The sequence below is a fragment of the Sceloporus occidentalis genome, unplaced genomic scaffold (genome assembly GCF_023333645.1).
Source record: "Sceloporus occidentalis isolate IW3139 unplaced genomic scaffold, rSceOcc1.0.p SCAF_1, whole genome shotgun sequence".
Lineage (NCBI taxonomy): Eukaryota > Metazoa > Chordata > Lepidosauria > Squamata > Phrynosomatidae > Sceloporus > Sceloporus occidentalis.
In genome coordinates, this window is record NW_028316981.1 from 139,416,351 (window position 1) to 139,432,117 (window position 15,767).

At 40.6% G+C, this 15,767-nt stretch overlaps 1 protein-coding gene across 1 annotated transcript in view; it reads left to right on the forward strand.

The window, feature by feature from the left end:
* The window catches only part of LOC149322311 (E3 ubiquitin-protein ligase RNF213-like), a 156,943-nt gene that overhangs the window by 31,644 nt on the left and 109,532 nt on the right, over nt 1–15,767 (forward strand). Inside the window, 7 exon segments of the mRNA XM_089525959.1 lie at nt 2,333–2,491; nt 3,012–3,586; nt 4,238–4,403; nt 9,591–9,808; nt 10,288–10,428; nt 11,613–11,774; nt 13,421–14,561. Coding sequence (XP_089382085.1) covers nt 2,333–2,491; nt 3,012–3,586; nt 4,238–4,403; nt 9,591–9,808; nt 10,288–10,428; nt 11,613–11,774; nt 13,421–14,561 — 2,562 coding nt within the window.

The following is a 15,767-nucleotide window of genomic DNA, read 5'->3' on the forward strand; positions in this document are numbered from 1 at the left end:
CTTCCCAAATTAGGGTGTTACACTGCAATAACATTAGGACAGTATTGTTTTCAGTAGAGCTTTATTGCACAGCACAATTCTTTTCCCTCTGTTCTCCCAATAGAAGGATGCAGTTAATGAACATTTTTTCCAACTTAAAATAGTTTTTTGGACGTTTTTCAGGATATGTGGCCATGTTCTAGAAGAGTTTATTCCTGGTGTTTTGCCAGCACCTGTTATTGGCATCTTCAGAGAATGCTGGCATGGAAGAGTTGGCCATAGAAGAGAAAAGCCATGCCAGCATTCTCTGAAGATGCCAGCCAGAGATGCGGGCAAAATGTCAGGAATAAACTCTTCTAGAATATGACCACATAGCCCGAAAAACCCACAAAAAACTATGGATGCCAGCCATGAAAGCCTTCGACTTTACAACCTAAAATAATTTGATAATTACCTTCTTTCCCAATACTGTTCTGCTAGTGTTTCTGGTGCTAAAGTCTCATTCAGATGGTGTTTTGTAGATCCAGTTTGGGCAGCTCTGGATGTGGATGGCTTGGGGTCCAATCTACTTTCGGGGACCAGGGGAGAAGGAGACCAGTTCAGTAAATAAATTAATAATTCATGTCTCTTACAAGCAATTACTCATATTTTACTTTTACAAATGTTTTCTGATTATATTTGCTCTTATATGAAACATGAAAGATAACTCACAACATACTAATAAACATGTGGTTATCTTTCTTCTGGATGGCCAGGATGAAATAAATCATTGCTTTCTGTATAGAAATCATATCCTGCATTTAAAAAAAAAACAGCAGTGGAGGAGTGGAAGAGCAGTTTGGGAAAGAGTGGAAATTATGAGGAAAGTATTTTTAAAAAGATTTTAAAAACCCCGCAGTGGGGGAAAGGGGAACAGAAAAGAAGTGAGATAATTCAACTGCACTTTGATGGGCATTAATATTATAGAATTTAAAATCAAAAACACTTCACACTGTCAGACTGCCATTCTTTGAGTCTTGGTTCTTTGTTGATTCACCCTTCCCACTCTAGCACAGTGTATCTATGCAGACAAATTGTTGCCTCAGTCAGTAATGGGTTTGGGGTGGGTGGGTTAATGCAGTTGCCTAATTGTGGCTTCTGGGTCTTAAAAAAAGCATACTGTGCCTGCATCAAATATTACCCAGCTGCTACCAACTACAAGAGACAAGGCATAGTCAAGAATCTCCAGAGTGCAAGAAAGTAAAAATGGGAATTGGCACCATTAAGCTGGCTTTGCACTGAAAGTGTGAAATCAGTACGCGAAGTGATCTTGTAGCACTTTTGAGACTAAGAGGCTGTGTACACCAGCATTTTTGGCAGGCCTGGGGGAGCAGTTGGGGTGTGGTATCTACATGACGCACGCCCTGATTCTCCCTCCAAGCTGGTGTGACACCACGCACCACACCACATGGCACACAGCATCACACCACTCCTCTGGCATTGTGTCCGCATGATGTAGCACTGAAGGAGCTCCATAAAGCTGTGGTGCCACAGTTATCGCGCCCTTTGCAGGGCGCAAAAAGGAGCCACTTTTTGCGGTTCCTTTTTTTGCCCTGCAAAGCCCAGATTGGGAATGCGGCGTGTGGTTGTCGCGGCCCTGATCTGGCTATAAAAGGGGCAGTCTGCACAGCCTCTAACTCAAAGAAAGAGCTGGTTCCATGAGCTTTCATAGACTTGATCCTACTTCTTCAAATGCATAGGGAGAAAGTTGTTGTTGTTGTTCTTCCACTGCCTTTCCAAGGTGAAAAAAGCATTCCTCAAGCAGGAGAACAGGCTGGTGTGATAAGTACCACAGTGAATACAAGACCAATTTTCTAATCAGGAAAAAAGGAGTAATGATGTTGCCTTTGATCAAAAGTTTTTGACTAATTAAGACACCTGTTTCAGTCTTCTAAAACAGAGGTCTAATCAAGGTGGACACAGCCCCCCCCCCCCAATTTATTTTTAGTTTAATTCATATGTACACCTCTCCCAAGTCATGAGCCTCAATTCAAATCATTAGTACTGTCTTCCAGCATGATCTTATTCAATTGTTTAACATATAATATGACATGAAGGATGCCTGTCTTCTGTGCAATAATAACAATAAAGCCGTGCCTGGCTAGTGGCCAGCGTGTTCCAGTATATCCTAGGTTGTACAACTTCCACTGCTCTCCTGATGGGTTAAAATCAAGCAGATTTTAAGCAGACCATGAAACTTCACTCTCACTCTCACCCAACGTTTTAATTTTTTTGGAAGATGAACAAGAACACGTTTGCACATCCTAAGAAAGATAAGATTTTGCATTAATTGCATTTGCAGTTTCCATTTCAGTGAATAAGTGTGTTTCATCCATGGAGAAACCAAAGCAAAAGCTGAAACTAGAAGAGGTGCTCAAGTTGAGGCTGCAAGAAATAAATTCTCTCAGGGAGGAACAAAAACAACTGGGATCCCTCCTGGAAATGTGCAGGAAAGTGGAAGATATTATAAAAGGTAATAGTAATTTTCCTTTGTCTTTATTGTGATAACAAACTTGTTTGTTTGTTTGTTTGTTCAGGACAGATATACCCCACTTTTCAAACACAAAAGCTCTTAGGGTGGTTTATAAATGGTTAATTGATAGGGGGTTTTTTTGCCCTCAAGCTTACAATCTAAATAAAACATGATACACATGGGAAACGAATGGCAGTAATGAGAGGGATTAAGGGCCTGTAAAGACTGGGGGAAAGGGGCAGACAGAGGCCACCCCTTTCTCCCCCACATTGCGGCTGCATCAACCATTGATCAGATGCTAAAAATTGTTTTTTCCTAGTCAAAAGTGCTACTTGATTCTTTTGTTTCTTGTTAGTTAGTTTGTGTGAAAACAAACTAACACAGTCACCTCTTTGAATACTATCATAAACGTTTTCTGATGTGGAAATATGGTTCCTGTACATTGTACAGCAAAGATTAGAGATTAAACAAATTGAACATAGAGTTTCTTCCAAGGTGAAAGTCTGTCTTTACTTTTCAGTGGATATTACTGAAATTGAGGAGATGCACAATAAATGTCTGGCTGCCAAAGCCCTGAATGAGGTTGTGAATGTGAGAGACCCAAATTCCCATAGTGATGAACACATAAATACCTGCTGCTACTTGAATCGATCCTTGAAGAACATATCTGAGACTGTGAATTGCTTTAAAGATAGCCATGTCTTTCAGCATTGTTGGAAGTGGGCAGCCAGACAACTGAAAAGTATTATCAAGGAAGACAATGATGTTTTGCCTCCTAAATGTTTATTCAAGCCTTGTTACAAAGAATTCATCAGGCTGTATAATGACCTGAAATCTGAGGCACTCACATTTGCTGAAGTGGACATTCTCTTCAAGGATTTTACTAACCATTATGATGAACTGAAAAATGAATTCCACATTTTAAGCAAGTTGCAGCCTCAAGATGGGCAGGAATGGATTGTCAAACGGATCCAGCAGATCCAGCAGTATCATGAATTGCATTTGGCTGTGGGTTCTGTTAAAGTTATTGGCAAGATCCGGGAAGGGCTAAATCTTTCTGGTAACTTTGAAGACTTGCTCCTTCTACTGGATTTTGTAAGTACATCTCTGTAAATCATTCAAGAGGCCTGAATGCTCTAGTAAATTCATATGTCACTCTAAAAAAAACATTTGAAACTGGGTACCCTTTCACATTGCAGAATTATAGTGCTATGATTCCACTTTAAGGACTCATTCCCACTTACATTTAAACCAGTTTGGGATTCGCCCTTGCTCCATGTTGGTAATGTGATTCCAAAAGTTCTGGCTTGGAACCTATAGTGGGTCCCTCATTATATGCGGACTTGCTATTCACGGATTTGAGCATCCACAGGTGGCAAGCCTGGGGGAGGGCAGAGGAGGAGGAGGAGAAAGAGAAGGAGGAAGGTGGTGTGTTGGAGGAAGAGGAGGAAGAGGAAGACAAGGCAAGAGGAGGAAGAGGAAGGGGTAGTGTGGCATGAGGAGGAGGAAGAGGAAGGCGAGGCAGGAGGAGGGAGAGGAGGAAGAAGAAGGCGAGGTGGGAGGAGGAAAAGAAGGAAGAGGATGAGGAAGGGGCAGCTTACAATTAAAAAAAATACATCCCTTACGCACACTCATTCTGCTGGTAATCTACCACAAACTCTGGCCTAAGTGTCTCTATTGCCTAAAGATTAACGGAGCTACACATGTATCCTTCTGATTTTTTTATTTCTATTATTTCCTTTTTAGATAGATGAATTCCAAGAGTTTCGGGAGAAAAGACTCTCATCCATGAGTTCTGCATTGATGAATGCTGTGCAAGTACTGCAGGGAATCACTGAACGCCATCGTAGATGCCTTGAGGAGTTTGCATTTAGAATGGACTTTGTTAGCTGGGTCAAAGACTCTCTCCAAGGTAAAACAGAGACACATCTGCCAGTTTTTGTTTCTTTGTCTTGGATACTGTTACACTAGAGAAAAATGTGTATCTTGATGCATACATCACATATATATATATGCTTTGTTACATTCTGTATAGGCTGGAATTTACCCCCCCCCCCCCCGCCATCACGGTAAAGGAAAGGATGGCATAAAGTAATCCTACTCCTTGTATGATCTTTCATATTATCCCATCTTGTACTTCATTTTAAACTCTTCATTCTTAGTGTTCTTTCATTGACTTCCACCGTATCTAAATAAAAGGTTTAGATACTGGTTTCCCATGACATTCTTGCAAACAAGCTTGTAAAATGTGGGCTAGACAAAGGAACTGTTAAATGAATCTGTAATTGGTTGACCGGCCGAACCCAAAGGGTGCTCAACAATGGCTCCTCTTCATCCTGGAGAGAGGTGACCAGTGGGGTCCCACAGGGCTCTGTCCTGGGCCCAGTGCTATTCAACATCTTTATCAATGACCTGGATGACAGAATTGGGAGCATACTTATCAAATTTGCAGATGACACCAAATTAGGAGGAATAGCTAATACCCCAGAGGACAGGATCAAGATTCAAAATGACCTGAATAGACTAGAAAGCTGGGCCAAAGCTAACAAAATGAAATTCAACACAGAGAAATGTAAGGTATTGCACTTAGGGCGGAAAAATAAAATGCACAGATATAGGATGGGTGACACCTGGCTGAATGAAACTACGTGTGAAAGGGATCTAGGAGTCTAAGTAGACCACAAGTTGAACATGAGTGAACAGTGTGATGCGGCAGCTAAAAAGGCCATTGCTATTTTAGGCTGCATCAATAGAAGTATAGTGTCTAGATCAAGAGAAGTAATAGTGCCACTGTATTCTGCTCTGGTCAGGCCCCACCTAGAATATTGTGTCCAGTTCTGGGCACCACAATTCAGAAAGGACATTGAGAAACTGGAGCGTGTCCAAAGGAGGGCGACAAAAATGGTGAAGGGTCTGGAAACCATGCCCTATGAGGAACGACTTAGGGAGCTGGGGATGTTTAGCCTGGAGAAAAGAAGGTTAAGAGGTGATATGATAGCCCTGTTTAAATATTTGAAAGGATGTCATATTGAAGAGGGAGCAAGCTTGTTCTCTGCTGCTCCAGAGAACAGGACCCGGAACAATGGATGCAAGCTACAGGAAAAGAGATTCCACCTGAACATTAGGAGGAACTTCCTGACAGTAAGGGCTGTTCGACAGTGGAATGCACTCCCTCGGAGGGTGATAGAGTCTCCTTCCTTGGAGGTCTTTAAACAGAGGCTGGATGGCCATCTGTCAGGGATGCTTTGAATTGGATTTCCTGCATGGCAGGGGGTTGGACTGGATGGCCCTAGTGGTCTCTTCCAACTCTATGATTCTATGGCCTGTTACAGACAGCCAAAATAAAGCTGCTTCGAGTCACAGTGGAGGAATAGTGTTTCAATGATGCATGCATCCTAAGAGTCCAGAAGTCGCACCAAAGCCACGCTCCAGCCCTAAGGACTGGATCATGGCTTTGGTGTGGCTTCTGGACTCTTAGGATGCATGCATCATTGAAACACCATACCTCCACTGTGACTCCAAGCAGCTTTATTTTGGCTATCTGTAACAGGCCAATGATTCTATGATTCTATGATTCTATCTCTTTATTTTCGTCTCTCATTCTCTCTGTCTTGCACACACACATACAAACACACAGAATGCTGCTCTTGCCACATTGGATAATTTTCATGATGGGATCTTGTATGAGTCACTGCTTAAGAGCAGTGCTTACAAAGCTGTCATGGGCCTCTCCATTCCAGCATTTAATGAGGATCCAACAGTTGTGTGACACCACCAGGGCCCTATATCCTTTTACAAATGAACAGGTAGGGATTCAGCTGTGAGGCCACTCCGTTTTGTGACTTTCAAGGATGCATATTTATTTATATTTATTTCATTTGTATGCCACCTTTCTCTCAGAAGTGACCCATATGTATACGAATCTACATATACCAACTTGGAAGATTATTGCTTCATTTCATTTTCAGCGTCTGTCAGGAGCACTCCAGGGTATCAGGCCATGTTGAACCTGGGAAGGTCTGCATGCAAACCTCTAAACTATGGTAGCTGCTTGTCCTTTTGCATGTTGGCTGTGTTCAATCAACACCACCATGGAACATGCGAATCCCAGGAAAATCCGAGGCATCAACAATTTTGCACTTGTCATATGCTAGAGGGGTCTTATGTGGGTGGGATTAGCACTGAGAGAAAGTGTTTTTGTTGATTTGAATAGAGCAGAGTAGACTGTCCTGGAAGAACAAAAGGGAAAAGTGCCTCAGGGGATGAGGAAAACCTCCAAATACAGGAGGTAAATACTTAGAATCATAGAATCATAGAGTTGGAAGAGACCGCAAGAGCCATCCAGTCCAACCCCTTGCTATGCAGGAACTCTCAATCAAGCATCCCCAACAGATGGTCATCGAGCCTCTATTTAAAGACCTCCAAGGAAGGAGACTCCACCACTCTTCGAGGAAGTGTGTTCCACTGTCAAACAGCCCTTACTGTCAGGAAGTTCCTCCTAATGTTGAGGTGGAATCTCTTTTCCTGTACAAGAATGTTACACAGAACTGTCCAGAACTATATCCTATCTTTGGAACCACACATTTTATTCCAGGCCCTATCTTTGGACATTGCTTCTGGGCCACTGGACATGGGATGGAGAGCATGGACATAGCCTTGGATGATCTGTGCATGGAAGGACTCGTACTACTTCCTAGGGGAATGGGAGAAGTGTGGTGGTTTTAGATAACTCCCTGTTGCAGGGAGCAAAGACTGATGTGGGTGGATGTGGCTGGCTATCTCAAAACAATGTGTTCTGAGACATGACAGAAAGGCTACAAAGACCATAACCTCTTCCTTCTGATCCATGACAGAACAAATGATACTGCCAGAAGTAGCCTGCAATGTATTCCAGGTGATTAGAGGGCTGAAATACTGTAGGGAACAGGTTGTTACAGCCCAGAAAGAGACAAAAGAATACTGCAAGTGACCAACTGGCTGAGTATAGTGTCATCAGGGAAGATTTGGTTTCGTGGATCATGGTCTTGTGGTTCCTCAAAAAGGACTTCAAGCAAGAGATGAGCTTCCTCAGTTGGGAAGTTGGGAAGAACATGTTTTCTCGGAGACTCACAATCCTGTAAAGTGAATCCCATGAAGGAAGAAGACAGTATTTCAGAAGAAAAGTACTGAGGCCAACAGCATCAATAATGCAGGGGGAAATGAGGCAGTGATACTCCTCATCTGTCCACTAGTAATGTACACAGCATGGAAAATAAATAAGAAAAACATGAACATTTAACATAGGAAGACAAATATATATTAATAGGTAATACTGAAACTGAAACCTAAAGGATGAAACACATGGCTGGAATGTAGGAATTTATTCAGAAAGAAGAGGCCCAACAAGAAGGGAGGAAAATTATATATAAACAACGTGGACCCCTCTGAGCAAATCCATGACTCAGGGGCTCGACAGACTGCCCCAAAGGCGCAGCCTTTCCTAGCCAGTCTGGCCTTTTGAGGGTGCAAAAAAAGGCTCCTTTTTGCGCCCTCAAAAGGGCGCCACAGCTGTGGCAGCACAGCTATATGGAGCACTTTCAGCGCTGCATCATATAGACACAATGCCAGAGGCGCACCTTGACACCACTCGCCATGTGGAGCGGCGCACAGCATCACCCTGGGGGATGGAGTCAGACATGCGTCGTGCAGACACTACACCCCGACTCTGTCCCCATGCCGGCCTTTCAGGTCAATCTGTACAGGGCCTTAGATCATTCCTGTCCTCAGTTGGAGTAAGTTTTTCCCTGTGCGCGAGAGACATGAAGCATTTTAATGAGCTCCCCCCTTTATATGCGGGAATAAAAATTAATATATTTCCTGCCTTTCTTCAGGGATGAGAAGAATTATGACAGCAGTTTACACCCCCAGGTTCTTAAGCCTTTCTTTGTGGAAAAAAATTGATGGAAAATGGATTATAGAATATTTTCTATTAAAATGATGAGTAAAATGTTCAAGATAAGGTGTTCACATATCTATTCTGGTCCCTCAAATTTATACACCCCTGGAAAAATATGTTTTTTGTTTTTAGTTTTAGTTTTTTGTTTTTTGCTGTGCTTGCAAAATTCTAGAAATTTTACAATGCTATGTGAAATTGTGCTACTTGGTTGTATGTACATAGAACTTACATGCATTTAACTGTATATGCTGGATTTAGTTCCCAGGTTCTACTGAGTGAATTAGTAGTAATGCATGAACTGGGATAATTCTGTTCCGCACAAAAGAATGATTGAACACATGCACTTGGGCATAAAATGAGAGGTTAATTCCTCTTTCCTGACTGAGTGTATGTCCGTACTAGGCCTTTGTGGCGCAGTGGTTAAATGCCTGTACTGCAGCCATTCACTCAAAACCACAAGGTTGCGAGTTCAAGACCAGCAAAAGGGCCCAAGCTCGACTCAGGCTTGCATCCTTCCGAGGTCGCTAAAATGAGTACCCAGACTGTTGGGGGCAAATTAGCTTACTTGCTAATTAGCTTACTTGCTGTTCACCGCTATGATCCTTGGAATAGCGGTATATAAATAAACAAAAAACCAAAAAACCAAAAAATTTGTTATAAGCACACTGCTTCCCAGAGGAAATATACTAACAAACAGTATATTTCTTTATAACTCTTAGGGAGGGGCAAACTATACACAATAGTCTTAGTATTTTAAAATCTAAGATTGGATACCACTGGTGGACTTCCTCCCAAAATAATTTAATTTAGAAAATCAGTTTTACCATTTCAAGGCCAGTTGGAAATACCTTTTGGTGATAGACAAGTTCTACATTTGTGTTACTACATCTGATTTTAGAATTCTGATTTTGCTGATGTGTGCAAAATGACACTGTATTTTACATAATTTGGGCTTTGGTGAGGAGGTCTGGTACAGAAAAGGGGGGGAAAACTAATAAGAGGATAGATATTTCCTGGGACAGCATCCTAGAAGGAGAGAATTAAATTTCCCTTCTACAATTGCTACATTCTTTGTAAGCTGATGCTGTCTGTTTTTTTTAAAAAAGCTCTATATGTAGCACCTCTCCTTTGGCTCTTAGAATGCTTTTGTTCATTTTCCTTTAGACATAAATGAGCTGAAGGTATTTGTGGACCTGGCTTCTATTTCTGCGGGAGAGAATGACATGGATGTAGATCGTGTGGCTTGTTTCCATGATGCTGTGCTTGGTTACTCTTCTCTACTATATGAGTTGAAGCAGGAAGCAGGGTTTAAGGAGTTCCTGATGTGTTTGGAGAAACTATGGAAAGCCCTGGAAAGTGACCACAATCTCCCCACAAAACTGGTAATTCCCACAGTGCTACCCCATTCTACCTTTATGTATCTGCTCTTATGCAGCTATGGATTTGATTAAAGATATTAATTTTGCTTTGTGCCCAGTGTGGGTTTTTGTTGCACTATTATTCTGCATAAAACTATTGCCAGAGCTAACAGATGTTGAAAGAGAAGTCTTGGACATATCTGCCTATAACAATTTATATTTGAGTAATATGAGAGTACTGTAGTTCTACCGCATGCAGTATAATTCATTGTCAGTTTATAAAAGCAGTGGCACATCACTCATACTTACTGAAATATTCTCTGCATTCTCAAAAATAGAGATATTTTAATTCTGTGATTGCGTGAGGATGCCACTTTTTTTTAGCACGTTATTCCATGCATTTCAGTTGCCTACTCTACTTTCATTATGGAAGAATGATATGGAAGAACGATATGAGAATTATGGGACTAATTCACATTATAACTTTCCCTCCCACTCTTCAGCATGATTCTGCAAGACACTTGGAATGGCTGAAGGCCATAAAAGAGACTCACGGCTCTGTGGAACTATCAGCTATATCACTGGCAACTACAATAAATAAAAAAGGAAATTATAAAATTAAAGCACCAGCAAAAGCTCAGAAGGTGAGATTATACTTGAAATGAACTATAACATACTACTCCTGTTCTTTTTACTCTTTTTTCTCTTTTTTCTTAATATCACATCAAAAAGCCTCATGTAAACAGAGGTAGAAAAAAAATTTCATACAAAAATAGGGTACTATTATTCCAAACCATATTAATATGTAATAGGCATTTTTGAGATCTATTGCCTTTGCATGGTATCTTACTAGAGTAATGCCATTATGAAGATAACTTTCAAACACCAATGGGTTTTTTTAAAACAACAACAACAACAACAACAACAACAAATGCTGACCAGGGATTTTTTCAGAGGAGTTTATCACACTGGAGGCAAAGTGCCCAAATCCCATGGCTAAACGGGAATTAAATCTGGGGATATCCCACAAAAGTGGGATTGTTTTCAGATGACATCCCCCATGTCACCATTATTCTACATTTAACCCATGAATAAAGCAGGCAAAATGCACTGCTTTTTACTTTGGGATTTTCTCAAAAATAAAAAGTGGCCAAAAGCAGCCAAACCCCTCACTTTAGTTAACAGCTTAAATGTGGGATAATGGCAACGTTAGGGGATGTCGTTTGAAAACAATCCACTTTTGCAGGACATTCACAGATTTAACTCCCATTTATCCATGGGATTTGGGTTCTTCCCTGCCATGTGATAAACGACAGAGTGTTCATCTGGTAGTCTCACCTATTAATTAAGTAGTTGAGTATTTGCTGATTAATTAGTAGTAAAATTTGTGCATTGATATATGAATAAAATAAGAAATATAAAGAGAGCAGGCATCATATTAGAAGAGCCTTTTCTTGTATGAGATTGAAAGAGAGTACTCCTTTTATCTGGTTTCTGTGGATTTGATGCATATATTTAAAAAATCTGTTTCTCAAGTACGGTAATCAGTGGCATATTTTTAAGGTATGAAAATGTTATAGTATGTTTATCAACTACTAATAATCATTGCAGCCTTAATTTCTTCCATGGTTTTCATATGACTGTAAATTTACAAATTTATGAAATTTTAACTTCGTCATTATTTGCTACTGTAATTTTAATGTATAGCGCTCACTACTCTTTACTACTACCATTAGGTTTCCTTCATTCTACAGAGCCAGAGGGGCTCTCTTTTGCATAAGGGTGAAGCATATGTAATGATTCATAGTTGCTGTTATTTGTACCAAAGGTTTCTCTGGATACTGTACTATATCTGACCATCTCTGAAAGTTATGATGAGCATGAAATGGTACACCAGTATTCCTTGGAAGAGCTGAGAGAACTGATGAACAAGCTGATGTTGATGTCAGAGAAAGCTGAACAAAATGCAGAAGTGGATACCTTTTCTGAGGTCAGTTTTTAGTCAACTTTTCTCATTGGCCTGTTGAAGGTTGTATGGTGGGGTGGGAAGAGCAATAACATTCTGTTTCAAGCCACTTCACATTTCTAGTCTGCATTGAAGAGTGCTATTGAAAGAAAATAGTGACTTCCGACATCTAGGTTGAGAGAACTTTGCTTATACTGAATTGTGATTGTTCATCATTTAATTATGTGCAACTAAATCTGAGCCTGAAATCACAGTGAACTGTGCATAGGCCTTTCATTTCTTCTAACTTCCAGTAACCTCCAAAGGAATCAACATTAGAACTGCTAAAATGTTAAAACCTTCAAGCCTCTGTAGATAAAAGCCATTAAAATGTAATGTAATATTAAAATAAATGTATTGTAACTTAATATGCAATCACTTCAGAATGAAGAGGTAACATGTCATGAATAGCTTGTTAAATTTTTGAATAATGAATGTTAATGCCACTTTCCCCAGGTTTTTATGTTACAAGTAAAATGCTTCTACACTGATATAGTGAGTAATATTTACCTGTTATTCCACAAATATTATTTTGATGAGGTATTCTTTTCCAAATATTCTTATGAAAACATGGAAAAGAGCCATCCAATACTGGATAAAATCTCATCACAACCCAGACTTGACAGGAATGACATGATATAATTATATTATGAATCAGCCAGATCCTTTCGTTTATTTTTCATGTCTGGGCCTCTATCAGATATTTTAGTTCCTCCACAGTCTAACTGTTTTGCCTAGCAATTATTTCCTTATCTGTTCCCCTTCCTCTAGAATTCCTCTCCATCTTCTGTAGGCTCAAAGGTTTCCATCTTTAATTGTTAAATGTTCTTCCTTTCTATTCCTGGTGCTGCTCTTCCCCACATCTTGCTATGTTTCCAACAGGGAGAGCCTGTCCTCACTAGCAATTATATGGGTTAAGCGGGTATCTGATTTGAGGACACTACTCATTACCAAACACTGCTGCATCTTGAACAGGTATATCATGGTTCTTAGGGCAGATCCAACATTTGTTCTTAAAACGAACTCCGTCTTCCAAAGTACCACAGTCCTAAGTAACAACACAAAATGGGCATGTGCTAAGCCCTGAAGGTCTACATCAGTACTTCTTAAACTATCTGATGGAGTGTGCGTGTGTGTTTATTGTTTTTGTAGGGATGTTTCTTAGCATTTTCCCCTTTGTGCCAGGGACCAGCTCCATATTAGTACCATTGTTACTTTCTTTCCTGGAAACTCTCCAAGAGCCAGCAGCTTGGTGACTGTCACTGATCCATGGACCACCACTTTGAGTAGCACTGGTCTACATCATAAGAATGGCCATGTTTAGATCCTGAGTATCTGGGGGGGATGTCATCATCCACCCTAATTAGGTGGGTGAAAGCCTTTATTTTTGCTGCCTATGATGCCCTCAAAATACCAAAAGACTCTAGCAGGATAGCAGCTACTTCTCTTCCACCGCCTTCTACAAATGTCATGCCTCTCAATTTTGCAGACACCATTTGGTCTATTGTTCTCCTGCACTCAGTTCTACCAAACTGACAAATATGCCTCTGCTAAGCCAGCCTTTGGGAAACAGTTTTTGCAACAGTTTATTGAGTTATATCTCCTGTTGTATTTGTTTATTCTGCAAACAGGTGTTTTCTAGTGTCCAAAGACTTGCACTGTCCTTTATAGACCTTTATTCTGCTGGAAACATGCTTTTCCATTCTTGGAATGCTGACATCTATTGCTCACCCAGGAATGAGTGTTATGTTAGCATGAACTTCAGTGTGAATGCTATGGAGAACCTCTTAGGAAATGGAGAAGTGACAGAAATTCTGCCAGCCATATGCCGGAAGATGGAGAGTTTCCTGGAGAAATGGAACCACTTCATGACTGAGAAGAGATCCCAGTACTTTTATCTGAATTACTACACAGCTGAGCAACTTGTGTACTTGTGCAGGGAACTTGGCTCCAAGTGCCCCAGTGAGGCAGCCCTAATGATGCTATCATTTATAAAGCATAACTGCAGTAAACAAGAAGTCCAGGAGATCTCCAGGCTAGTGAAATGTGAGAAGCCAAAGAGCAGTTTTATTGATCTCTCTGGGCTAGTGGCAAGTGAGAGCGGGTTGATAGCACAACTGGAGCATATCTGGGACTCCTACATGAAAAGCATGTGCTCATTCCTTCCAGATTGCTTGGACATTGAAACTCTTGGTGCTTACCTTGACAAGCTGGCAAGATTGGAGAAAAGGAATGTTGCACGAATATTGCCACAAGGTCTTCATGCTGGCAAACCCAACCTCATTCTCTGTCCTCATTCTGAAGTGTTGGCTTCAGCCCTGGCTATCTACATGAACAGTCGAGAGGAGATGCTCCCCTCTTACGATGAGGTCTTGCTTTGTACAACACACACAAGCTATGAGGAAGTGGCACTGTTTCTGAGGCGGTGCCTCACCCCAGGCTGCAAAGAGAGGAAAATTTATACCTTACTGTTTGCCGATGAGTTGAGTTATGATGTTGGCTGTAAGTCTGAGGAACTGTTCCAGAGCCTTCACTTGAATCATCAGCATGACTATTGCCTAGTAATCCTCTGCAGCTGTGAGAAAGAGCATTGCTATGTCCCTTCTGTCTTCAGTCAATACAAAGTTCACATGATCCCTCACCAGCCTCTGAAGGACATCCAGAGTTACCTTAAGAATCATTACAAAGCCATGCAGCCTGCAAATGCATTAGCATCATTCTTCAAGGACCAATTGTGTGTTGGGATTGTATCTTCCACAAGAGCTGGAGTAGGTAAGAACACTAAATTCAAAGAGTTTTCCTTCTTGGCTTCAGAATACTTAAACTGAGATATGTTGATAAAGAGTAAACTCTTTTATAGCATGCAATAATTGCATGAGATCGGCAATTGTATGACTGGTTAATGCCATTTTTAAAATTTTACTATGAGCAGAATATGTGCCTATTGTAATGTAGTGGGTTAGAAAAGTCCCTCTTCAGCTGTTAATAGTTTGTTTGGTCGTTTTAATATATAAAAAGTATATTATTTGGTTAAATTTATCAAGTATTGTGGGCCATGGTATCCGTTGGGGTTTGATTCCAGGACCCCTTCATGTTGGCTCAAGTCCCATTATATACAAAGGCAGTTAACAACAAAAAGTAAAATGCTGTCCCTTATATGAATTGGCAAATTTAAGGTTTGCTTTTTGAACTTTTTTTTGGTGGGGGAGGGAGTATGTTCAAGCCATGGATGGTTGAATCTGTAGATACAGGATCTATGAAGGGCCAACTGTTATTATAGCTATTGGCATGCTTTATTACAAAAGATTTCCTGGGACCCTTTCATGCTATACAGTTATAGTGCTGTTATTCCACTTTAACTGCTATGGTTTCCTCTTCTGGAATCCTGGGATCTGCTGGATAGGGAAAGACATTTTTCAGCCAGTTCTTGGCCAGAGAGCTCTTCTGGTGCCTCAGCAAAATACAGTCCTGTAGATTCCACAGACTGGAACCACGGCAGTTAAAGTGGAATCATAGTGCTGTTGGCTATAAAAGAGCCCCAGTTATCTCCTGGTTCTGTACATTTATGAGCTATGTCCATGTATCTCAAATTCTGTTACATTCTTAGAAGCCTCCATATTGTTTTGGGGAAAGTCAAAGAGGGCTTTCTTTAGGAATTAAGGAAGTTAAATGAAAACCAAATTCTTTATAAAACTATCAACTTTTAGTGATGGCTTTAAATACAATGAAACATAGCTCAGAATAATCCCTAATTGGTGGTCTCATCACAGAATTATTTTTTAAAAAAAGATTAATCACGCCTTTAATTTCATTTTCTTCTATTTTCATTGTAGATAGTTAGCAATAGCAATAGCAAGTACATTTCTATACCACTTATCAGTGCACATAAGCACGCCCTATGCGATTTACAAAGTGTAAGCTAATTGCCCCCAACAATCGGGGTACTCATTTTAGCAACCTCCTTGGAAGGATGCAAGC